Source organism: Poromitra crassiceps (genome assembly GCF_964638095.1).
Source record: "Poromitra crassiceps genome assembly, chromosome: 7".
Taxonomy (NCBI): domain Eukaryota; kingdom Metazoa; phylum Chordata; class Actinopteri; order Beryciformes; family Melamphaidae; genus Poromitra; species Poromitra crassiceps.
In genome coordinates, this window is record NC_139628.1 from 18,641,015 (window position 1) to 18,667,830 (window position 26,816).

Genomic DNA, 26,816 nt, shown 5'->3' on the forward strand with positions numbered 1-26,816 from the left:
TCTATCTATCCCCATGTCCTGTTTATCTGTTCGGCACCTGTGTACCTATTCAACGGCTGTCAGCACATTGATGTGTGGTGATGATGGTTTGGGGTAGGGGGGTGAGGGAGGTTTATGGAGGTGAACATAGATTATATATTGGGGGGACTGAGGGATTATTTGTGGTTTTAATGGAAAACCTATCTGTGATTCTAACTAACTGTTGCTCTCCTCGTTTATTGGACGATGATATACTGTAATCTAAGACCACTGTATGTATAACTGCTTGTCGTGAAGATGACCTACAATGTAATGAGAATAAAGAATTAACACTATGACACAGTACAAGACGGCTCCACTCTGTGTTGACAGACAGACAGACAGACAGACAGACAGACATGCAGATAGATAGGCTAGATATATAGACGGATAGAGAGATAGATAGATAGATAGATAGATAGATAGATAGATTGATTGATTGATCGATTTCACCTTGTATCTTGCATATTGTGGCAATAAAAGTGATTCTGATTTTGATTCTCAATGGGGACTCGATGTGAAAATATTCTGAAATTGATTTCAAACGCTTCAATAAAGTCAACAGAGTAATGGGTTAAACAGCCAAAAGAGCGATGGATCTACTTTCCCCCCCTGCTGCAGTTCACCCAAGCCACCGCCGGTGGCGCTGTGTGGAGCCTTCTCTCTCCTGTCTATGCAGTTTCCCTCCTTTTACAAACGACCAGCTGCTGCCTTCAAATGCTGCTCGTAAAATCATTTTCCCCCCAATTTTTTTAAGATTGTGTTGTATTTACAGCAGCTGTGTCTTCGGACAATGTGTAAGTAGGCTATGCAGAAATTGGCGTATTACAAATTACAGGAGTATAACTTGCTGCTCGACACTTCTCCCTTTCTTAAACATCAACTGTCAATTGAAAGATAATCAATTTTTCCATCGTGCAGACTTCTGGTGAGTGAAATAACATAAATCAAACTTTTTTTCTTTTTTTTTAGTGGGTGAGCACTGTATGGTTTGGGAACTTCATGAACCATCAGAGAAAATCAGATCAATTGTAGCCTATTTATTTGGCACTTTGTTGAGTCGTCCATGTGGCTTGAGATAAACATTGATTCTGATATTGTTTCCAGAGTACTTGAAAGTAGCAGTTTGCTTGACCTACTTTTCATAAACAGACACACGCACGCACGCACGCACACGCACACACGCACGCACGCACACACACACACACACACACACACACACGCACACACACACACGCACACGCACGCACACGCACACGCACACGCACACACACACACACACACACACACACACACACACACACACACACACACACACACACACACACACACGCACGCACACACACACACACACAGAAGACCGCCTCGCTAGATGCGTCAAGTTGGCCGGCGGAGATAGCTCGCGCACGATCGGAAGTTTAACTATTTTACCTTCACAATAAAACAAATGCAGAATATTTGTCACCTTTAGAAAATAAGACTGGATACGTTATTTGATACGGAGAACAACAAATGCCATTGGACTGATAAAATAAAATTGTGTAGTGAAATTGTAGGCGTAAATCGATACAATAAAAAAATGCTCTTTAAATATTCGGACGAGGGTTTTATTTTGAAAGTCGAAACGGGAAGTTCTAGTTCTTTATTCTCGCTAGCCTCACGCTGGTTCCGCATTGATACTGAAGAGAGAAGGAGAAGAAGAAACTAGTTTGCGCCTACAGAGATCCGACACAGAAATTAGCGGAAAATGGACATGAAAAGGCGAGTGTCCTTGGAGCTGCGGAACAGGTCGCCGGTGGATGTGAGTAGTTGTTTGATTTGTTGCGTTTGTTGTTTTTGAGAGCCGCTGCGATGGAACTTGCCTGTCCGCCTGGGGGAGAGGGGGTGGCGAGCACATGGCAGGCTCTCTGCACCTCCACAAAACTAATCCGATGCATTATTAGCCCGGGCAGAGGGGGCTGTTGGACAGCTAAATAAACCACTTTTAGCCTTAAAATCCACTGTCGCGGGTCCGCTTGTCTCGCGTTGGCGCTAGCGTTGGCTTATTTTTCCGCCGGGAAATTAGCCCAGTCACGCAGAAACAACGCCATAACGTCACGTTAAAACGCTATATCCCGACAGAACAGGGGTTGTTTTCATCTCCACGTTTAACGTTATTTAAGTTGTGAGAGAGCGATGTTCCCACGTTATTTGTTTGATCCTAGCTGGCCGTTTAAACGCTCTCCTTATGTCAGAAGTCAGACTTGATGCAGCTCAGGATGCCCCCCATGCATATGGGCGCTGAAACGCACCTCGTCGTCTCCTGGGGGCCTGGCTAATGTCTGGGCCGAAATAGGTCCAAAGTTTAAAAGATGTTCCACACGTTATTGTGTTTGATCGCTTGCACTCTGAATGCACTAGACGGTGCTTTTAAACGTGTCGGCTGCGTTGAGTGCCGCTTTTAAAATGAAAGCAGGAGGAAAATCCCCACAACGCAAGAGATACATCTAATTGCAGCGCCGCAGAGCCAGCTGGCTACGCCTCTTGACACGGTCTGGCTACGCCTCTTGACACGATCTGGCTACGCCTCTTGACATGGTCTGGTATACACATCACCCTTCAAAATAAAATACTCGTTATTTTTCTCTTGATTTAAAGAATTACAAGAACAATTATGCTTTCTATCTTCCACACTGAGCGTAGTTAGGCTCGTTTTCAACTCACCCAACACATTTTGTTTTTCATACTGTATATTTTATGGATTTGGAAAATGTTTCTAAATCATTTTTAAAGGTTGTAGACAGAGTAGAGTTTTGCTATACAGTATTTACATTTCTGTATAAAATATTTGGTCAAAATAATTACATTGTTCATTAAAAATTAAAAAAAATTACCTTCAATGAATATTCAAAATTTGACAGTTTCAAGTATAAATGGTGGTAGTGCATCAATGCTATATTTAATCCATAAATAAAAATAAATAATATAAAAATAAATAAATACATACATACATAAATACAAAATAAATGAATAAATAAAAATAAATAAATAATAGGCTACAAAAAATAAAAATACATAGCTAAAAAAAAAATCAATAAAGTCTCTGCCTTTATACACTGTTCTCAAACTTTTTCATGTCAAGGTCCCCTAAACTAAAACAAATTAGACCACATGGACCCTCATTCGATCATATTTGATCAGTCCCCCATCTGATATTAGATGTTTTATTAGGAGATAGTGTGTGGCACCCATGGCCAACATTCTGTCATTGTCAACACAAAAACAGCCCTATATTGCAGCAGACAGACAGACAGACAGACAGACAGACGGGGATCACAGACAAAGCTGTCTGTAGCAGGGCTGAGCAAGTGGACCTGGCTGAAATATCAGTTCTGGAATGAAGGTGAGTAACGTTATTTCGGTATGTTTTATGTTTGTCATTTTTATGTTGTCCTCTCCATGTGGCCATGCTTGCAAACTTATATCAGCTATAACAGATGTGTATGTTACATTAATGTGCTTTCAACAGGTAGACAGACAGTCAATATCCTACTTTCCGACTTTCTGTCTGTCTGCTCGACTGTCTCACTGTCTGCCTGTCTACCTGACTGACTGTTGTCAGACTGACTGCCTGTCTACCTGTCTGTCTGTCTGCCTGACTGTCTCACTGTCTGCCTGTCTACCTGACTGTCAGTGTCTGAACTGACTGTGTGTTTCACTGTCTGTCTACCTGACTGACTGATGTCTGTCTGTCACTGACTGACTGACTGTCTGTCAGACTGTCTACCTGACTGACTGACCGACCGTCTGTCTGTCTAATTGTCTGCCTGACTGTCTCACTGTCTGCCTGTCTATCAGACTGACTGCCTGTCTACCTGACTGTCTGTCTACCTGACTGACCGTCTGTCTGTCTCACTGTCTGCCTGACTCTCTCACTGTCTGCCTGTCTACCTGACTGACTGTCTCACTGTCTGCCTGACTGTCTGCCTGTCCCACTGTCTGTCAGTGTCTGAACTGACTGTGTGTTTCACTGTCTGCCTGTCTACCTGACTGACTGATGTCTGTCTGCCACTGACTGACTGACTGACTGACTGTCACACTGGATGTTATGTAATTTAGTGTATAGCTTTGTTGCTTTGAATTTGACATTAGGCCAGGCATGACAATCAAGGCCTCTTTTAGGGCTGTGACGTCTGACCCCTTTTGTTTTTGCCCATCCTTAGTCGCCAGCTTTCTCCACCGCCCAGCCACCGTCATGGTCTTCGTCACCAGTGTCCGGGCCGGCCTCCTGAAAGGTTCCGCCTGTGTCGTTGGTGTCCGGGCCATCGTCCAGGGTTGCTCCACCCTTCGGCCCTGCCTCCCGGACGCCCTCTACACCTGTTGTACGCCCTCTACACCAACGACACAGGCGGAACCTTTCAGGAGGCCGGCCCGGACACTGGTGACGAAGACCATGACGGTGGCTGGGTGGTGGAGAAAGCTGGCGACTAAGGATGGGCAAAAACAAAAGGGGTCAGACGTCACAGCCCTAAAAGAGGCCTTGATTGTCATGCCTGGCCTAATGTCAAATTCAAAGCAACAAAGCTATACACTAAATTACATAACATCCAGTGTGACAGTCAGTCAGTCAGTCAGTCAGTGGCAGACAGACATCAGTCAGTCAGGTAGACAGGCAGACAGTGAAACACACAGTCAGTTCAGACACTGACAGACAGTGGGACAGGCAGACAGTCAGGCAGACAGTGAGACAGTCAGTCAGGTAGACAGGCAGACAGTGAGACAGTCAGGCAGACAATTAGACAGACAGACGGTCGGTCAGTCAGTCAGTCAGGTAGACAGTCTGACAGACAGTCAGTCAGTCAGTGACAGACAGACATCAGTCAGTCAGGTAGACAGACAGTGAAACACACAGTCAGTTCAGACACTGACAGTCAGGTAGACAGGCAGACAGTGAGACAGTCAGGCAGACAGACAGACAGGTAGACAGGCAGTCAGTCTGACAACAGTCAGTCAGGTAGACAGGCAGACAGTGAGACAGTCGAGCAGACAGACAGAAAGTCGGAAAGTAGGATATTGACTGTCTGTCTACCTGTTGAAAGCACATTAATGTAACATACACATCTGTTATAGCTGATATAAGTTTGCAAGCATGGCCACATGGAGAGGACAACATAAAAATGACAAACATAAAACATACCGAAATAACGTTACTCACCTTCATTCCAGAACTGATATTTCAGCCAGGTCCACTTGCTCAGCCCTGTTACAGACAGCTTTGTCTGTAATCCCCGTCTGTCTGTCTGTCTGTCTGTCTGTCTGTCTGCTGCAATATAGGGCTGTTTTTGTGTTGACAATGACAGAATGTTGGCCATGGGTGCCACACACTATCTCCTAATAAAACATCTAATATCAGATGGGGGACTGATCAAATATGATCGAATGAGGGTCCATGTGGTCTAATTTGTTTTAGTTTAGGGGACCTTGACATGAAAAAGTTTGAGAACAGTGTATAAAGGCAGAGACTTTATTGATTTTTTTTTAGCTATGTATTTTTATTTTTTATTTTTTGTAGCCTATTATTTATTTATTTTTATTTATTCATTTATTTTGTATTTATGTATGTATGTATTTATTTATTTTTATATTATTTATTTTTATTTATGGATTAAATATAGCATTGATGCACTACCACCATTTATACTTGAAACTGTCAAATTTTGAATATTCATTGAAGGTAATTTTTTTTAATTTTTAATGAACAATGTAATTATTTTGACCAAATATTTTATACAGAAATGTAAATACTGTATAGCAAAACTCTACTCTGTCTACAACCTTTAAAAATGATTTAGAAACATTTTCCAAATCCATAAAATATACAGTATGAAAAACAAAATGTGTTGGGTGAGTTGAAAACGAGCCTAACTACGCTCAGTGTGGAAGATAGAAAGCATAATTGTTCTTGTAATTCTTTAAATCAAGAGAAAAATAACGAGTATTTTATTTTGAAGGGTGATGTGTATACCAGACCGTGTCAAGAGGCGTAGCCAGATCGTGTCAAGAGGCGTAGCCAGACCGTGTCAAGAGGCGTAGCCAGCTGGCTCTGCGGCGCTGCAATTAGATGATGTTGCAACGCAACGTGATGATGAAAGTGACTGGTTATGAAATGGCTTCATCACCCAGGAGGAGCGTTACGCGCCGATAGCACAATACGCATCGTATCAGTTTGCGGGTTATGTTTAGTCGCAATACTTCCGTTTAATTTATATCTGATTATAACTAATCGATGCCGCTGATATAATTGTGCAAATACATGGCTAGTTTTTGGTCAAATTCCCATGTGACGACGTTCATATTCCCACCGCTCCAGAGATTAGTCGGAGCCGTCCATAGCCGTGCTAAGGGCGCGTAGCCAGCGGCATGCTAACGCTAACTAGCCAAAATGGCTCTCTTCTTCCTCTCTCTGGCCGTTATTCAGCAACGCCTCCTCTGTTGCCCACCAGAACCACCCGGCACCGAGCCGTGCATCATCTGGTTCACACGCATGTTTAAATCAATAGGGACAACAGCTTAAAGAAGAGAGGCGGTTGTTGACGGGGTGGTAGCTTTAACATGCTAACTTTAGCATCGTCACGTGTGCCGGGAGTTTACAAACAGCGCCTCTCTGTCAGGACCAGTTCCATCATATGAAACGGCGCCAGAGCCCTCTGCTCTCACACAGGAGACAGTGGACCTTTCTGATCTGACTGGGCCTGATCATAATTAGCCCTTTTAGTTTTCACTTCCCATCCATTTTGTGTCTAAAATGCAGTTAGTAACACAGGTGCAAGCAAAACGGTAACAAGGGCCCTGGCACTGGATCACCGAATGGATTGGACGTTGGAAACCCTCATTCATGTTCTGCTTGCACCTGTGTTACTTCCTGCCCTTTACACACAAAATGGTGAATTGGGTGGGGAGTGAAAAAGTGCATATTCAATAAGGGCGAGAACACAACGACTTTCAGATGAATTATCTGCTGTCAATATCTGATTTATAGCCCTATTTACAATCCAGTGTGCTTTACATTTACACTGTACAAAGATATAATTTTTTTTCGTACATTATAATAACTAGGCATCTCGCACCCTTGCCCCCCTGCAGCTCCCATACGCTGTGCAGCCTCGGCCACACCTCAGCTGCCGCGTGGCCTCGCCTGCCCTATTGGCGCGCGTGCAATGTTTCCTCTCTCCCTCTGTCTCTCCTCCCTCTCTCTCCCTCTGTCTCTCCTCCCTCTGTCTCCCTCAGTCTCTCCTCCCTCTCTCTCCCTCAGTCTCTCTCTCCCTCTGTCTCTCCTCCCTCAGTCTCTCTCTCCCTCAGTCTCTCCTCCCTCTGTCTCCCTCAGTCTCTCTCTCCTCCCTCTGTCTCCCTCAGTCTCTCTCTCCTCCCTCTGTCTCCCTCAGTCTCTCTCCCTCAGTCTCTCCTCCCTCTGTCTCCCTCTCCCCAAGTCTCTCTCGTCATCATTGATGTCACAATGATTTCACAATTTCTATGTATGACATCACCACTGATGCATCATCACTGACATCACCACTAAACTATAGCCTCAGCCTTAGGGCAATTAATCTGCCCTAATAAAACAAAATCCGGCTTCCATCAGGTCACCCGCATGGGTGCTCTTTACACTGCCTGAAAGTTTCAGCCCGATCACACGTAAAGCAGCATAGCTGTGGCCGGACAAAATTCTTGAAACAGACAGAGACACAGAGTCCACATTGCCGAATTTATAGCGTGGGGGATTCCTAGGCTCGCCTGCTACGAGAAACGGACAGACAGAGCCCTAGCTCCCATTTATATACTGATGATGACGATAGATAGATGTATAGGGCTCGGTCTGTTTGTGTTTCTCTGTCCCACTGTGATTGTCCCACTGTGATGTCATAAATCCCACTGACATCATCAGTAATGTCATAAATCCCAGTGATGTCATAAAATCCCACTGACATCAGCAGTGATGTCATAAATCACACGGTGGCATCATCATTGATGTCATAAATCCCCCATAAATCCCACTGTGACATCCTCAGTGATGCTGGTCTCATTGGCCACAAAGCGGCCGAGCTGCGGGCAAGGCTGCGAATGCGAGCTGCAGGGCCAGCTCGGCGAGCTGCAGGACGAGCCCGCTGGGCGGGCGAGCCTAGGAATCGTCCCTAGTTGTGTATATTGTAAATGGCAATTAACTTGTTTTATGTACTTCTGTCAACTCACTGTCCTTGTTTGTTTGAGCTTGTATACATACTTTTTTAATCTTTTAACCCCTGTTTAAGTACAGTGAGATCAACGTATACCGGAGTCAAATTCATCGTCTGTCTACATACTTGGCCAATAAAGCTGATTCTGAAATGTCCCTGAGCCAGACACTGAAGCCCCACCAGCTCCAGGGTGTTGTGGTATACCTGCCCTTGACCTCTGACCTCCCTGGCGAGTTGGGTTGGGGGGCGGGGTGAAGGATCACATGACATAACATTGCATTCCTTCAAGCCCTGCGGATCCAGTCCGTATTTAAAGAAACGGATGAATCTGTTGGCGTTATAGATTCCTTGTAAGAAGACTCGCCGGTCGCCACTAAACGCACATGACGACCCCGGCAGATATGAGACATTCCCTGTAACACTGGTTCTCAAACTGCGGGTCGTTGAGGGGCTTCCAGGAGGTCCCCAGCAAAAAGCCTGACAAATAATTATTTTCACTATAATTCCATAAGAAACACAATGACAGAATGTATTGCCTTTTTTGGTCAAGCAAAAATCTTGGAGACCCTGGGACAAAATCTTATCAAATGGGGGTCTGTGGTGTAATTTGTGTGCGACTCAGTTCTGGGGTCCTTGATGTCCTGTGCAGCGGTGGGCGCTTAGCTTACTGACATTTTTGTAAAGCAGCTTTAGGCACTTGGTGGGCATGTTTGTTTCAGAGTCTGCGTGCGGCACCAACACTAGTGAGTCTTTTTTGGTTTGGTTGCAGCTCTTCTGTCATTCATGTAGCAGTTACATCTTTAGGGGGAGTTTTTAGATGTTGGCTCCACACGGTCGGTTCTAACTGTTCTTGTAAATTGCACAATTCCTCTAGTAGTGGTGTAACAAATTATTGTCATCGATTAATCTGGCAGTTGTTCTTTTTTTCTTCAATTAATTGATTAATCATTTAGTCTATAATATGTAAAAAATTATGTCACAGGTTGTCAGAGCACATCCACAAACCTCAAGGCAGGTGCAGGTCCAGAAGAGCCCAAAGTGATTGACGGGTTGACTGTCCAGTGATCATGCAGCTCCCTGGTTGCAGACCAATAGCAGACTCTGTGTAGGAGACCCCTGGTCTCATGCTAGCTGCGTCTGGCTCCAATAAACCAAAAAATAAAACCTTTCGAGAGTTTATTTAATCACTGTCTCTCCTTGTCTTCAGGTCCAGGAGTTGGTTCTGGATAACTGTCGATCCAGTGAGGGAAAAATTGAGGGAATCACAGAGCAGTTTGTAAACCTGGAGCTGCTCAGCCTCATCAACGTCGGCCTGGTCAGTGTATCGGACATACCCAAACTGGAAAAACTCAAAAAGGTAAGGGAATAAAACGCACCCAGGGCTCGACATTAACGAAAAATAAATAGGGCAACCATTTCTTGGCCTTTGGTTGCCCCAGGGGCAACCACGTTTTAACATGCAAAAAAATATGTACAGCCGCAAACAGCAAAATATACACCAAATAAATATGTTTTAATACTTGTGAGTGACATATATGTGACATTTTATTGCTGTTTGTTACAATCGGAACGATGTTACTAATTACCAGTCGGAACCTACGTGATGCATGCTGCACGTGTGGTGTGTTTAACGAGTACTGACTCGGACAGGTGGGGCTGCTCGCACACAATCACAGCGGCTGCAAGACGCAAGAAGAACCGCGTCCGCCCGCCGCCCCGCACAGAAACAAAGGACGAGGAAATTGTCATCGAGGTGAAATACCCGTGCGTCTTTGAACGGGATGGAAAACTAACGCTATACTGCAAAGCATGTAGCCTACAACAAGCGTTTAGGTCTCATTTGCTTCCCGCATCGGCGAGGACCGCGAGTGTCCGCACGGAAAAGTGAGTCAAATCAGCAGACGCGCCCCTCCACAAGGCTCCTGTGCAGATGGTTTTCGCCTGGCCGTGCACACCCCGAATTGTGTAATTACGTGGACGCGGCTGGGCGGACAAAGTGGAGTTTTCAAGACTCCCGCTCACTTCTGCGAGCAGAAACCCACACAGTGTAAAGCTCCACACGTTTCCTCGTCAAGATTCAGTGTCTCTCATTTCCGTGCGACAGTCCAAACTTCAAGCATAATTCCAGCATAACGCTATACTGCAAAGCATGTAGCCTACAACAAGCCTACAACATACACCTCGACCAGGACATCCTTCAAAAACGTTTTACCACCGCGTATATGTGCTGAGGAATGATTTGCATCCCTGCCTCGTCTGCCTGTCATACGGGCTGAGAGAGAGAGAGATTGCAGGGCCGCTTCTGGGCCTTTTGGGGCCCTATGCAACATGAGAGTGGGGGCCCCAAACCACTGTCATCATAGTATCCCTGAATGAACATGAGGAGGCATAGGCTACTTCATTATCAATAACGCTTTTAATTAATAAATTAAGCACAATATGAACAATAACTGTTAAAAAATATATGAAGGTATGGAGGTACGGTGGTGCAGTGGTAAGCACTATCGCCTCACAGCTCGAAGGTCCAGCTCGAAGGTCGTGGGTTCGATTCCCACCTGGGCCGATGTGAACACTGAAGGAATGCGTGCCCGTCCGCATGTCCTCGAGTGCCCACCACCCGGGTGGGGGTCGGCAAAATGGCCTTTCTGTGTGGAGTTTGCATGTTCTCTCCGTGCCTCCCGGGGGTCTCCTTCATATAGGAACCCCCTTCACAAAAACATGCAACATCCTGGTTGCTTATATGGTTCCTCCTCTGATCGTTAAGGGCACCTGTTCAGAGGGAGGGGAACTGGTTGGAATAGCGTGAACCTCCCACGTGCTATGTCCTACCGGTGAAGCTTCCTCGGGCAGGTGAAAAGAAACGGCTGACTTGACTGCCCATGTCTCGGAGGATGCATGGAATCAGTCTCGGCTCTCCCCAGATCGGCAGAGGATGGAGTAGCAACCAGGATTGAGTAATTCAAATGAGCACTAAACGGGGGATAAAAATGGGATAAAAAATCGGGGGGGGAAAAACATAAAAAAAAAATATATATATACCGTAAATTCCGGACTATAAGCCGCACCTTTTTTCCCGTTTTTTGGCCTTTTTTGGCCCCTGCGGCTTATATAACGGTGCGGCTTATCTATGGATTTTTTCAAAAAAAAAAAAAAAAAATCTCTCTCTTTTTTAGCACTCTTTCTAACTATAAATCCTATATAACTATAATAAGTTTTAATTTCCTCTCTTGCCCTCTTTTCACCACACTGTATGACACTGTATGACACTGTGTGCACTGTAAAAAACAACACAGGTGGTGTTGTGTTATGTTGTTTTGTTGAAATGTTAATAAATGGGAGCTTCCTCAAACAGCCATCTCTTTCCCGACAATCCCCTCTGTGCATGAACCCTTACATATGGTAATTAAACATTAAAACACAATAAAAAAAAAAAAAAAAAAAAAAAAAAAAAAAAACATTAAAACACCCGCGGCTTATAGTCCGGTGCGGCTTATATAAGAAAAAAATAGTCAACTTTGCAGGTGCGGCTTATACACCGGTGCGGCTTATAGTCCGGAATTTACGGTATATGAAAATGAAAGTTCACAAATATTAGTTAAACAAATCCTTTCAGTGCAAATGCATTATAAAAACAAAAAATAAGATTTGTTTAGAAAACGAAATCACACAAATTTATTATTATTATTATTATTATTATCATTATTACTACTACTACACCCGGTGCGCACACTGAATAGGCCTATTATACTATATACTATAGAATATTATACTTACTTTTCTGTCACATCGTCATTATTAAGCCGGCTTATGACTGCATATAGTATCTTAATCAGTGTTTGGAATAACGCCGTTTAAAAGAACGGCGTTAGGTAACGCCGTTATTTTTTCAGTAACGGGGTAATCTAACTAATTACTGTTTCCGTCGTTACAACGCCGTTATCGTTACTGAACGCTAAATGCGGTGCGTTACTATGAAATGATTGAGTAAACTACCCGTAGCCTACACTAGTGTTGTCAAGTGAGGAGACCGGGTGGGTTATAACGAGATAAACGATTATGATTGGCTAAGGCAGAGTCATGTGTTTCATGGTAGCCAATCGGAGCCAGTGTTACACACGAGCCAGGAGTCAGGACACGGGCGACACACACACACACACACAGACACACCAAACAGATTCGAGGAAGCAGCAGAAATGGCGAGTCCGGAGTAGAGAGCTGCGCGGGGCTGACATTTCGGCCCAGCCCTCCCCGGCCCGTGACATGCAGACCCGTGCCCGATCCAGCCCGTTGCGAGGCCCGAAGCCAATATTACGATATAATGACACATCTCTCTCCCTCTCTGTTCCGCGTGCTGCGTCGCCGCGCGGCCGTCCTGCGCAGCCTCTCTCTGTCTGTCTCTCTGACTCTCTCTCTCTCTCTCTCTCTGTGTTCGGGAGCTGTCCGCTCGCTGTACATGGACGGACAGGGTCTGTGTGTGGCTATGGGAGTGTCTGTGCACTCCTGCTTTTTGTCTGACTGTGCTCCGCTGTGTAAAATCAAGCGAGTACGCTAATACAACATTATTTAATTGAATTATTGAAACGGCCTGACCCCGGACCTATTAATTCAAAATAAATAAAAAACAAGCCCGGCCTCGGCCCGTTTTGGTCGGCCTGAGGGGCCCGTGAGGGTACCCTCAGGTTTGCAGCAATCCATGAAAATTTGGCATTTTCAACAAGAGATAACAAGAGATAACGCAAATAGTTACTTTCCCTGGTAACTAGTTACTTTTATTATAGAGTAATTCAGTTACTAACTCAGTTACTTTTTGGAACAAGTAGTGAGTAACTATAACTAATTACTTTTTTAAAGTAACGTTCCCAACACTGATCTTAATTACTCAAAATATAAGGCGACTAAAATTGGGCAACCATATTTTTATTCGGGCAACCAAAAGCTCTTGCCAGGTTGCCCCTCCGGCAACCACTTTTAAAAGTTAACGTCGAGCCCTGGCACCCAAACTGGAAAAACTCAAATGCACCCAAATGTGGCAATATCAGATATCAACACTGTTACTGTACAACCGCACAAAGGAAGGGGAATCAACTAATATTGCTTATGTATGTATTGTATTTAAAGTTGTATTTATAAACCGATGTGCGATGTTAACATCATGACTCGGCTGTTTCATTCACATACAGTTAAACAGTCGCTTCTCTATGCTGCAATTTTAGTTTCCACTATTAATTAGGGGTGGGGGGGGGGGATCGTTTCTTAGATGCATCGCGATGCGAACATAGACGATTATGAATCGATTCACAAATGTCAAAATTTTTATCATCGAATCGTAGCCCTCTGAATCGGAATCGAATCGTGAGGTTTCCAGAGATTCCCACCCCTACTATGAATCATATAGTTTATCATAGAACCAGTATTGAAACATTTATCAGTTGGAACGTCCGTAGTCTAGATGCGAATATAAGAAACCAAAAGTGCTGTCAAATTTTGCTCCCCAAATCATTAAGATCAGTATGAATGGACACCTCTCTCTCTCTCTCTCTCTCTCTCTCTCTCTCTCTCTCTCTCTCTCTCTCTCTCTCTCTCTCTCTCTCTCTCTCTCTCTCTCTCTCTCTCTCTCTCTCTCTCTCTCTCTCTCTCTCTCTCTCTCTCTCTCTCTCTAGTTGGAGTTGAGTGACAATAGGATATCGGGGGGTCTGGAGGTCCTGGCAGAGCGGTTGGTGAACCTAACGCACCTCAACCTCAGCGGGAACAAGTTCAAAGACATCAGCACCCTGGAGCCCATGGTGGGTGGAGTTAACACTTTTATTCTTGTTTTTGTCTTCTTCTTTTCCCGAAGTTGTACTCTAGATATCTAGTTCAAGGCCCTATATGTATTGTATGTATATGTATTATTAGAACTGCCGAAAATAATCGATTCAGAGATGCATCGCGATGCTTAATAGGACGATTCTGAATCGATTAACAAATATCAAAAATCGATTATTTAATTTATTTTTTATTTTTTTATAATCAAATAAAATAGAATGTAAGTACATGCAGTTGTTTATTTTAATTATGGATCATAATACAATGCAATTCCAAATGCACTTTTATTTTAAAAGTAGCCACACAGTGAGAAAAAAGAAAGTGAGAAAAAATAAATCATGTATTGCGGAAAAAGTGATGCATCGATTTAAGATGCATCGCGATGCATCGAGATGCATCGTATAATCGATTCGAATCGTAGACTTGTATAATCGAATCGTGAGATCAGTGAAGATGCACAGCTCTATGTATTATGCTTAACTTTTTCTTTTTTTGCCAATGAGTGCGATGTAACTAAACACAAAATCGCCCTTCCCCCGACCTTCTCCGTTGCCTATACAGTAGGGGTGTCACAAAAGTACACAAAAGTCACGGTTCGGTACGTACCTCGGTTTTGGGGTCACGGTTCGGTACGAATACGGCACGGTACGAAAATGGGGAAAAAAAGAAACAAATCCCAAATTCTGTTTTTTTCCCTTTGAATATATCTGAATTCTGCTTTTTACGCTATTTTTACCATCAGAAATAGTGTCTAATATGTGGGAATGAATAAATGTCCACTATTTAATAAGATCTAGGCAATCCACACAAAAAGGTTTTACTCTAGAGCAGTGATTTTCAAAGTGTGGGGTGCGCCTCCCTCTCAGATGTCTGTATTCCAGCTGTTTGACAGGGCAAAGGCATTTCCCCCCACTTTAAATCTTTATTGTACACAAGTTTGTAAACAGAGCGCATGTGTGGAGTAGCCTAATACTCCCACCAACCCCTCCCCCTGTTGTATTTGTTTTATGTAGCATTTGCGTTTGATGTAAGCACTAATTTGGAATCCTATCTAAAAGCGGCCACTAGGCGGCAGTGTTTCTTTAGTCAACGTCAAAATACCTACATGTTCAGAAGAAGAATAAAACGGCAGAAGAAGAAAAACTTCTTTACCCCTGTTGAAACATACCCCCACTGTCTGACAGACAACGGGGTGGGTTTCACTTTCCCAGTAAGTACGGGAAAGAACCCTGTCAGCGCCTTAACGTTATTGGATGTGAGTTTTGTTTAGCTATGATTACGTTCGGTCATCTAATGGATTATTGGAACATGACAAGGAGTCATCGCCTCTTCCTCACCGCAGCTTGCCTGTCTGCATCCGCAGATGTCTGCTTGACCGCATCACTCATCCCACGCGATGTATGTTGCTTGTTTACAAGTTAACAGCCTTGTCAGTGTTATGTAACGTTTAGCCGCAACGCGCAACTATAAAGGACTTTGTCGCGCCTACGTAACGTTACATTGGCAAGCTTACCTCGTTGGCTTGTTGACAGAATTTGCAAAACAGCTTATCGCCACAAAACGTCCCATTCTGTGAACGCGGATTTCTATGGCCCTTGTGTTGTTTTGGTGTGTCTTCTTCTGTGGCGTTTAATTCAATTCAATTCAATGCCGTTCAAACAGCGTTTAGGTGCTTCTGGATTTGACGTATTCGTCGTGTCGTTTCATGTACCGTGAAACGAGGTACCGTGAGGGTCGTACCGTAAATTCACGGGACGAATACATGTACCGTGACACCCCTACTATACAGTATATAACAGCCTGTAGGGCTGGTTATCGCCACTGACTTTCCGATGCGATTCCGATACACAAGGTCCCAATTCGATATCGATATTTTAGTTACAATACCAGTTTTGCTCTGATAATGGAAGAGATTCTCAAAGAACTAATGCTGTAAATTGTACAAGGAACCCTCTAACCTGGTGCAGTATTAAAACATATTAATATTTACATTAAGAATTGACCATAAAGCAAGCAGGTACATCATGTAATTATTTTTTATTTAAATATGACCAACATAGTCATTCAACATCTTATCTTTCTTTACAGTCTTCTGTCTCTTTCTTTACAGTCTTCTGTGAGAAGCCAAACAAATGTAGATTTCCACAACAGAATCATTGAACAGCAGCATGTTGTAAACAGTGTTTCATAAAGTATAAATGCTTTGGAAATAAAATTAAATACAGCTCATGAACATTTCCAGTTCACAAACATTATAGTGCAAACAGATTTGAGGTCTGTACATCTGGCTCATGGTGCATGCACAATGCACATGTAGCCTACAGTATTTATGTTTTTGTTTCAACTACAAACATAAATAAACGTCAACTTGAAATGATGTTTTAACTACCACACACAGCCTATAATATTATAGCCTATGTTTATTAATTTTTTTGTTTGTTTTTTGTAAAATGCATTTTAAAAGATCGATACTGGGATTTATGTATCGATACTTGTTCCTTCACATGAATATTGATTCAATATCGATTTTTTGAACCCAGCCCTAACAGCCTGTGTGCTGATTTCTATGTGACGGACTTGGTCAGGTTTTTGCTGAAAAACCAACGAACGTGACGTTTTTACGCACTCCCAAGCTTGCATCTTTTCTTTGCGTGAAGTCCTTGAAAATGAAAAAATTGTGCTTGAAAAAGTACTTGAAATCCTTGAGAATTTCATCTTGTAATGTCTGTATGAACCCTGAAATAAACGTGTCCGCATGCTAAAAGCATAAGCAGGTGTAGTGTAGTCAAACCTTTGACTTGTGTGTGCCCAAAACACACCGCAGCGCGTCACTTGCGAGTTGCAGGGTGTGGTACTCAAAATATTTTCTCAAGGTTGATAGGTGTGATTGGTGGGGGGGGGAACATTTTCATCGTAGAAAATGTCTTATTGTTTCACTCTCATATTATGCTCTATCGTTTATATCGTTGTGTTGCAAATCACACTTTGCTTTCGTCAGTGTTGTTTTACTCACCTCCACACACACACACACACACACACCAGTAGAGCTGTGCATCTTCACTGATCTCACGATTCGATACGATTCGATTATACAAGTCTACGATTCGATTCGATTCGATTATACGATGCATCACGATGCATCTTAAATCGATGCATCACTTTTTCCGCAATACATGATTTATTTTTTCTCACTTTCTTTTTTCTCACTGTGTGGCTACTTTTAAAATAAAAGTGCATTTGGAATTGCATTGTATTATGATCCATAATTAAAATAAACAACTGCATGTACCGGTACTTACATTCTATTTTATTTGATTATAAAAAAATAAAAAAAAACTTTTTTTTAAATAATCGATTTTTGATATTTGTTAATCGATTCAGAATCGTCCTATTAAGCATCGCAATGCATCTCTGAATCGATTATTTTCGGCAGCTCTACACACCAGTCCGCAGCAGACTCTGTCAACACGCCCCTTGCGTCTTTATGAGTCACACAAATCAGCCGGTGAGTAAAGAGCTAGGGATGTCGAAAATCATAATTTTTCTTGACCGACAACCGACACTCATTAGCCGACAACTGTCGGTTAACCGAGAAGATTAAAATGCGCTATTTGACTGTCTGTGCCCCATTAAACAATTACCACAACAAATGCTTGATTTTTTTCATTAGAAAGCGTTTATTTTTTACATCTACAAGCAGAAAAAAACAAGTTGAAGCCTCCAGCCATCTAAACAAAAACATTCCTCCGATAGGCTATACTTTAGAGCTGCACGCATTGCATATTATAGGCACGTCAATTGACACGCAGCTGCCCGGTGAAGTAGTGTTTGAGCGGACGACAGCCCAGGCTGCAGGGCGCACTGACAAAGTGCGCAGCATCACTACAGTATCTTCTCCTCACTAATCCCACAGTGGTTTACCTGCTTTTGGTCTCACCCCTTATTCCTCTCTCTTCACACACGCGACGAGGGCTCTGCTCTCTGTGTGTCTCGCTGGGCTTAACATTATGAAGACGAGTCGCACGCAGCTGTCAGTAGCCGCTTTCACACCGGCCTTGAAAGTGTCAATGAATACAGTCTACAAACAATCCGTCTCTGTCCCGTTCTGAAACAATTTCTCCGAACTGCGATGTGTTGGACAGTAAAGACTAACGTTAATTGTTACTTTTCAATCGTCAATTAGACCGCTTCATGTCTGCATCTTTAGGACAAGGTAAAAACTACTGTTTGATCAGTGCGCGCTGAACGCTGTGAGATTAGCAAGGTGTCGGGTTTCAGGCCATGCGCCTCTCTCTCTCTCTCTCTCTCTCTCTCTCTCTCTCTCTCTCTCTCTCTCTCTCTCTCTCTCTCTCTCTCTCTCTCTCTCTCTCTCTCTGTGTGCATGTGTTTAGGAGACGTGAATTTTTTTTTTAACCGTTTAACTGATAGTATTAATCGGTTAATGTTCTAACGGTCGATTATCGGTTAAACGGTTATCGGTTGACATCCCTATAAAGAGCAGGGAGAAGTTACCTCCAGTATTCTACTATGTCAGCCCACCGAGGGATTTGCGCGGTTAAGTCTGCGTTTGATCCATATTTGCGTGTCCTCGTATTCGTTAAACCTGGCAAAACGTCACTGATGGCATCACTGACTGATGATGTCATCAGTGATAATGTCATCAGTGATGATGCCATCAGTCTGAGGCTCATGAGAGAGACTGAGGGAGAGGGGGACAGAGACTGAGACATTGTGCGTGCGCCAATAGGGCAGGCAAGGCCGTGCAGCGGCCGAGCTGCGGGCAAGGCCGTGCAGCGGCCGAGCTGCGAATGCGAGCTGCAGGGCCAGCTCGGCACTGCTCCAGTGCGCACTGTGCAGCTCTTACGGCAATGTCACATGGACAAACAGTGTCATTGTTAAAGTAGTCTGACTGGGTTGAAGCAGCATGGTGGACTTAGCTCTCTCATTGGTGCCGACCATTTCAGTCGGTGCCGGATGGAAATCCCATTCCGCTCCCTCCAAGCTCTGCAATTGGCTCTGACCGCTCAGACTGCGGCTGCGACCATATTTGGATTTCCTTTCCACGCCCCCCTATTGCCGAGCTCAAATGCCTGCGCCGCTGCCTTTGAAACAATAACAACAGCAGCGCTATCCGCTAGCTCGTTGCTACACGCTGAAAATGATTGATGTGGATTATGCAATGAAGCAGCCTGCATGGTACGTTCAGTGGACTTTTCCCCCTCTAGTTCACAGTGAAAGCGTTCCCAGCCAGACTCTCCCCGCCCCTTTGTTGGGAGAGTCTGGCAAGCGAGACTATTTTCTTTCTTTCTTTTTAGATAATTTTTTGGGCATTTCACCTTTATTTTTTTATAGGACAGTTAGTAGGCAGACGGGAAAAGTGGGGAGAGAGGGAAGGTGGGGATAGAGAGGGAAGGTGGGGAGAGAGAGAGAGGGGATGACATGTGGCAAAGGAGCGCAGGCCGGACCTGACCCCAGGTCAGCCGCACGAGGCCGAGCCTTCGTCGTATGCCTGCCACCAGGTGAGCCACCAGGACGCACAAGCGAGACTGTTCTTAAAGAGACAGGCGCGGGTAAAATTTTTTTTTTTTATAAAATATATATATATAAAAAAAAGATTTTCGACTTTCAATAATAAAAATCGATCTTGACAATATAAATGATTATTCGAAATTCGTTGCCCATCCCTAATATATATATATATATATATATATTATATATATACTGTATATATACTGTATATATGCGATATTGTGATCAAAATAATCATGTTGGCGGTTTCGTTTACACAATATAAAATATTTGTGTAGAAAAAAAATAATGTGATGCACTTTCAATTTGATGGATGAAATGTAGGCCTATATGTCAAATGGAAATGGTTCTATAATAGACTGCTACTGTATACTGTAGCTGCTAAAAAGATCAGTGATCGGTCGGGTAGATAATTCTCATTGGTGATCGGTGGCAAAAAAAACGTGATCGGTGCACCCCTAGCTAATACCACTGTGTTGCTACTTGCTACCACAATAAATGGCTTGTTGATGTCTAAAGTGACGCACAAAATTACTGACAAATATATTGTGAGGTATTGTGATATAATGTGGGTTTAGTTGGCTAATGTTAGATAACGTTAGCTTGCTTGCCTACACGGATGAATTGCTATCTAGCAAACGTCATTGCTTTGGCCACTGCTCACTCGCACTGACCGCGTGCGAGCGCAAGCAACAGGCTGCTGCTGAATGCAGGTACTCTTAACGGCCACCGGTGTCAGTAATGCTTAGCCCTCGTTCACACAGGACGCCGAACATGAGCAGAACTGAAGCTTGAAGCAGGCACGAGCTGAACGTACGCCTTAAGCCCAATTTATGCTTCGTCTGCCGACACTTTTGAAACGGTCGCCGACAGAAATGAGGACTTGAGTCGAGTCGACACTTTCAAGTGTCGGCGAGCAGCGTCTGCTACCTGGTGAAATGTCTAGTGTCGCTGACTACGTCATAGTATCGCGCAAGTCTGATTGGCTATATAGACGGCACGCGCTTGACTTCCTTCTTTTGGTTTTCACTCGATTGAAATGAATGAACGTGTCTCCGCTATTTTTATCAGCCTGTCCTTCATGTATGACTTCGTGAAAATCACAAAGAACATTGTGCATTTCCCAGAGCGAGAGGAGGTGAGTTGTGTGTCGTTTATATGCGGCTGCAGCCAAGTACGTTACATCTTGCCTCCGACGTGGTTTCACTGTGCATTCCATTCCCCCTCTTCTCTTGGCTGTCAGCATTTAATAGCGTTCGAGTGTCACGTGACCGTTGAACAGAGGCGAACGTTCACTGAAGTATAAATGCAACACCATGAGCGACACTTTCTTTTTCGTCTGCGACCACGTGCTGAGCGACACTTTCTAATAAGTATAAATTAAGCTTTACTGTTCACACAAGACGCCTTGTCTTTTCCTCTCAGCGCCTACTCTCGCGCCTTGAACCCGCCCACAACTCCCATTGACATCATGCCTTCACGGCTTCAGCGTCACGCTTGGAAATTCTGCGTCAATCCTGAGTGATCGCTTCAGCGTGGCGTGGCTTCAGCAAGGCGTCAGCGTGACACGCGCACGGGTGGTGTGAACGGCTTCACCTGTTAACAAGGGCGCCGAAATGAAACTTGTGGGTTCAGTGTAGGTACAGCTTCGGTTGAGCGGTGCTTCGGCATCCTGTGTGAATGAGGGCTTAGGAGTCTCAGTTCTTTGCGTATAGGGCCTTTAAGTAATATGTTAGCTTGAATCTTCTCTCATCAGAAAAAGCTTCCCCAGCTGAAGAGCCTAGACCTGTTTAACTGTGAGGTGACCAACCTGGCCGACTACAGAGAGTCCATCTTCAAGCTCCTCCCACAGCTCACCTACCTGGACGGATACGACATCGATGACTGCGAGGCCTCGGACTCTGACGGAGAGGGAGACGGAGTCGAGGACGAGGACGACGATGGTGAGAGTTTGCCTCCAAACGGCCCGCCAACACACTCGAGTACCCGAATAAAGACCCAACTCGAGACCATCTGAGCTCGTTTCCTTGTGACTAAACAACAAACTAGAAAAGATAGATTTAGCATTGATAGCAGCAGTTTGAAAACAAAGGAGTTGGCCAGGATTTCTTGACTTGTCAAGAGTCAAGACCAGGAGTGAAAAATTGGGCCTTTATTTTTTTACCAGTTTCCCCCAGAGAGAGGGCGGTTTTGAGTCCTTGAATTTCAGTAGTGGTAAATAATAAAGTAATAAATAAATAAAGTACCGTAAATTTCGGACTATAAGCCGCGGCTTTTCCCCCATTTTTCGGCCCTGCGGCTTATATAACGGTGCGGCTTATCTATGGATTTTTACAGCTAACGGCCACTAGGGGACCTCCTAAATCTATGGATTTTGGTACGAGAGACAGAACGAGAGCAAGACAGACATTACGAGAGCGAGACCCTGATTGGATGATGTTGCAAAAAATGTGCCTCGCGACCTGATTGGAGCACTGTGCCACTACGCTCTCTCAGCCACTACAGTAAAACACCCTCCCTCCTCTCACCTCCCTCGCTCCGGGGGAAAAATGGCAGCGACTGAGCCTGAAAGACAGTCTGAATGAAATTGAATGTAACGTTCCCAATTCTATGTATTACATTCTAAAAAATTAACGACAACATTTTGGAAGGCTAAGCCACACAACTAGCTCGTTGTAATCTAACATCATGCTTCAAAAGATGGAGAACTGGCTGTGTTACGACGATGAGGATGCAAAACATGTAATTTGCATGTTTCGTTCGCGCTGCCATGCAAAACATGTAATTTGCATGTTTCGTTCGACCCATGCTTCGTTCGCGCTGCCAAATTCAATGGAATGAAACGGATCTTGTAGCCTATGTTGGAGGTAGTGAAGTGTTTTTGATTGATTTGTTCATCGGACTCAAAACGGTCTCCGCTGATAAGACACGGAGATCTCTGTTACAGGCAGGCGCTACGCCTCCTCCTGACCAGTTTTAAACATTAAAACACCTGCGGCTTATAGTCCGGTGCGGCTTATATATGTAACAAACAGTCAATTTTGCTGCTGCGGCTTATACTCAGGTGCGCCTTATAGTGCGGAAATTACGGTACTGGTAAATAATTATTTTCTATGGCTTAAAGTCCATACTGATTTTCCATGATATCCTTCATACTTTAGCCCAGCATGGCAGTGTATTTGCCATTAAATGTCCATATTGTAAAGTCTCCCTACCTTCCTCTGCTCCCGAAGGAGAGGAGGGCGAGTCGGAGGACTTTGATGAAGAGGAGGAGGAGGATGAAGAGGACGTTGTGGCGGTCGAAGAGGACGACGACGACGACAGCGCAGATGATGAGGTCAGTCGGTGGCTTTCACACTGCCATATCACCGCTGTTGGGCAAGAGCCGTCGGACGGATGAGAACTTTAGTCTTAACTCTCTCGCTCTCTCTCTCAGGATGGGGAGGTGAACGGAGACGTGGACAGCGACGAAGAGGATGAGGATGAAGAAGACGAAGATGAAGGTGGGTGACAGTGCGGCGGTGTCGCTTTTTTTGCTTTTATTTTTCACCCGTTGTTTTCCTCCTTTTTTTCACTTCTTACTAGTGCAGTGCCCCTTCGCCCCGCTGCTGAACACTGTTTGCCGTGTGGCGTGTCCACATTGCACCAAATCTGACTCTGCACTGCCCTTGCCAAGTGTGAAGGCAATCGGGCGAATGGGTTGAACCGTAGAAGCAGTTCACAGCCTTCCATTGGTTGATTCTCCTGCCAATCGAATGTGTCTGCCATCCTATTGGCTACTGTCGAGTAGGGCTGGGTTCAAAAAATCGATTCTCCGATTTTTAATCGATTTTTATTTTAATCCTTTGATATCGATTCATATGTCCAGAGATCGATTTTTTTTATTTATAGGCTGAAATCAAATCACTGTGCATAATTGTGAAAGTGTCTTTATTGACAGATGAAAAGGCTGTTATTTACCCTTTGTAAACCTGTTACCTGTTACCTGGTGAGTAAATATATGTGTAACTAAAAGCATTAAAATTGACAACCGGTCCGCAACTTTTTCCCCATGTATCTACTTGGCGCAAAAAAGGTTGGGAACCCCTGTGTTACATAACTGGACAGTCATGTAATTCAGGTTACAGCTCAAAAAACAGGTTTTGGTATCACTAACCAAATCGATATTGAAATTAATCGAATCGAATCAAGATGAATCGATTCGCAACCTTGTGAATCGGAATCGAATCGATTCTTGAAATTTTAATCAATACCCAGCTCTACTGTCGAGTAGGGATGTCACAATACATCGTCCCACAATATATCGCAATATCAAAACGTGACAATATGTATCGTTGAGATGAAATCTCATATCGCGACAAAAAGAAGCTGAACCATGGTGACACTGATCTGCATCTGATTGCATGCTCGCTCTCCTTTTCATTGCTTTGTTTGAACAGACGAGGGACGTTACAGACACGGAGGATGAAAATGGTGAAATTACTCAGATTAGCGTGGAGGATGCCCCCTCAACTTACAAATCGATCGCAAAAAAATATCGTTAAAATATCGTATCGTTATCGTGAACCCAATATCGTGTATCGTATCATGAACAGAGTGTATCGTGACACCCCTACTGTCCAGGGTTCTTCCTGGTTTTTGAGTCTGGCATTTTGAGCCAGGCTCAAAATGAGGCGCAGACGTAGTACAGCCCAAAAAATATGGGATTTTCGAGACTGATACAATTTTAGGAGTGGGGGGGATTCACAGATTTCCAATATGGCGGCGGGTAGTGAATTTTTGAGCTGGAATGAAAATATACAGTTTCTATGTGGATTGCCCACCAATATGACCATATAAAACTACTCGGACGGTTGCTTTATTGAACAAATAACTTGATTGAAGAATATTTAACAGTACATTGTCAACCAATTCTAGAAATTACCATTTAGTAAATAAATAAATAAAGAAGCAACCATCTGATAAGAACATTTTATTTCAGAAGGGCATTGTTAAGATGGTCTTTTTTTTTTATCCACCGTTAACGGTTAATTTTAACTGATGTGTTAGAACAGTTAGAAAGCCCACATCGTTGTAATAAGCTTGCCTGTAAGTTTAGTTGTTTTAAATGAAAGGCTGTAACCCCTCTCCTCTCCAGATGAGGACCCGTCTCCGGCCAAAGGAGAGAAGAGGAAGAGGGAGCCAGAAGACGAGGATGACGAGGATGACGAAGACGACGATTAAGACCCACAAAGACCCTGCAACATCTGACCTCCAGCCCGGTGACCCCCTCTCCCCTCCGCGACCCTCTGTACCCCGTTCTCCCCCCCCTCGGACATCCTGGGCTGCGTTCCGTTTCTTTAACTGCTCCCCTTCCGTTGTTCGCGTGTCACTTCCCCCCTCACAGATCTGAAAAGCCGAGCAGCCTTCATCAAAGATCTCTGAAGCCGGATTAGTTCCTTCATGATGGGGCATTACTTAGAACCCGCTAATGGCTTCCTGTTAATGTAATAAACCCTTAATCTAATAACAATTGCCATCAAATACTATAATACTCCTTGTTAAATTAATAAATTTCCCATTAAAGTAATACGTTTCAGACAAAAACTTGACGTATAGTACATTTATAAAAACGTTTTTTTTCGTACAGCATAACAGAATGGCACAGAATAGAAAGTTCCCACTTAATGCCACAGGTTCCCGCTGTAGTTGAGATCATCTGGTGAGATTTTGTTTTGCGCACCTTGTGCTGTATAAATATGCATACTAATGAGGATAAAATAGCAGGGCGTTTTAAGCAGCACAATGATGACTTTTATTAACATCTGTGGGAAAGGATGACGTCATTCTCAGGGTTTGAAAATGTGTCGGCTGAATTGAGAATTTAATAGTTCTCAAAATTCATTCAGTTTTTTATATTTCCGAGAAAATGTTAGGGCACAGTTAAGGACTAACACAGTAGTCGCCGAGCATAACGCATCCAAGCTAAGACGTCACACAGTTAGCAAGGGAGCTGATGACCCGTCTACATGCTCTGTGGGGGCGTTATGCCGAAATACCAAAAACTCAAACGCGTGATAGAAACTTTGTCCGGACACCACAGGCTCCGCCCCCTACAGAGCCGATCATCTGATGACGTTTTGGAGCGACTTGCTGCATAAATTTGCATATTAATGAGGGCAAACCGACACACTACTTGTTTTAAATTAGATTCTGACCCTCCTGCTGTCGCAAACCGCAAGGACTCCGGCACTTTGGAACGCAGCCTACCCCACATCCTTTTTTTCCCTCTTACCTCCTTCCCTTCTGCAAGGACTTGAGTTGCCCCTTCCTATCCCTCCAGCCAATCATGTGTTTTGTGGGTTCATCCCCACCGCTACTCCCCACCCCCACCCCTTCTCTGATGTCATCACCTTTGGGACTGAACCGGCGACTGTGATGTCATCACCTCTGTGATGTCATCGGCAGTCTCCGTGGCAAAAACATCCGATTTTTCCCCCGAGGCTCAGCGCGGGGCGGCCGTCTTCTCTTTTTTGCCAACAGAGCTTTTTAAAAGAAATATTTTTTCAGATGAATTTTGTTTGTTTTTGTTGTTTTTGTATGGTTATTAAGGGGCGGTCTCTCTCTTCTTCTCTGATCTCTCTTTCCTTCTCTCTCTCTCTCTCTCTCCCCCCTCATTTATGGAGAGACCAATTGTTCCCTTTCCAATTACACTGACTAGTTGTGGTTTTCTTTATTATTATTTTTTACTTTCTGTAAGTTAAAGGAAAAACAAACAAACAAAAAAAATACAAAAATGGACTTTGTAAATAAAATCTTAACATTTTGCTCCTGGCTTCAACTCCCTTGTCTTTTGTCTCCCTGAAACTTGGCGATATTTTCATTTTGGTAAATTCTGCTTTTTGGGAGTGACTTGGGGTTGAGATTTTAACATTTGATTTTTAAGCTTGGCTGCTGGTAGATAAAGTTATTATGTATGTGTGTATGTATGTATGTGTATATATAGATATAGATGTGTGTATAGATATAGATGTGTGTGTCAGATAAGCTGTCGGATATTCAACCAAAACATTTTTTTTTTTTTTTTTACATGGATGCGACCAAATAAGATTTCCCTACACGCACGCACACACACACGTTCTCAAAAAGAGTCAAGTGTTGATTACTTGAGTCAGAAAGTAGCAGAGTTTTATTGATAAATCATAATGTTGAGTGGCGATCAGTTGGAATTAGCTGAGTTTCTGTTGGTTGACGTGTTGGTTGAATGGTGCGAGC

General features: G+C 43.7%; 1 protein-coding gene across 1 annotated transcript; it reads left to right on the forward strand.

The window, feature by feature from the left end:
* The first annotated feature begins 1,688 nt into the window (after positions 1–1,688).
* Positions 1,689–26,369, forward strand: LOC310779931 (acidic leucine-rich nuclear phosphoprotein 32 family member D-like). The gene is made up of 7 exons (XM_083640452.1): positions 1,689–1,819; positions 9,436–9,585; positions 13,889–14,011; positions 21,319–21,505; positions 22,796–22,899; positions 22,999–23,065; positions 24,700–26,369. Exons 1-7 carry the CDS (start codon positions 1,766–1,768, stop codon positions 24,783–24,785), a joined length of 771 nt encoding a protein of 256 aa, XP_083496578.1. The 5' UTR covers positions 1,689–1,765; the 3' UTR covers positions 24,786–26,369.
* The last annotated feature ends 447 nt before the right edge of the window (positions 26,370–26,816 follow it).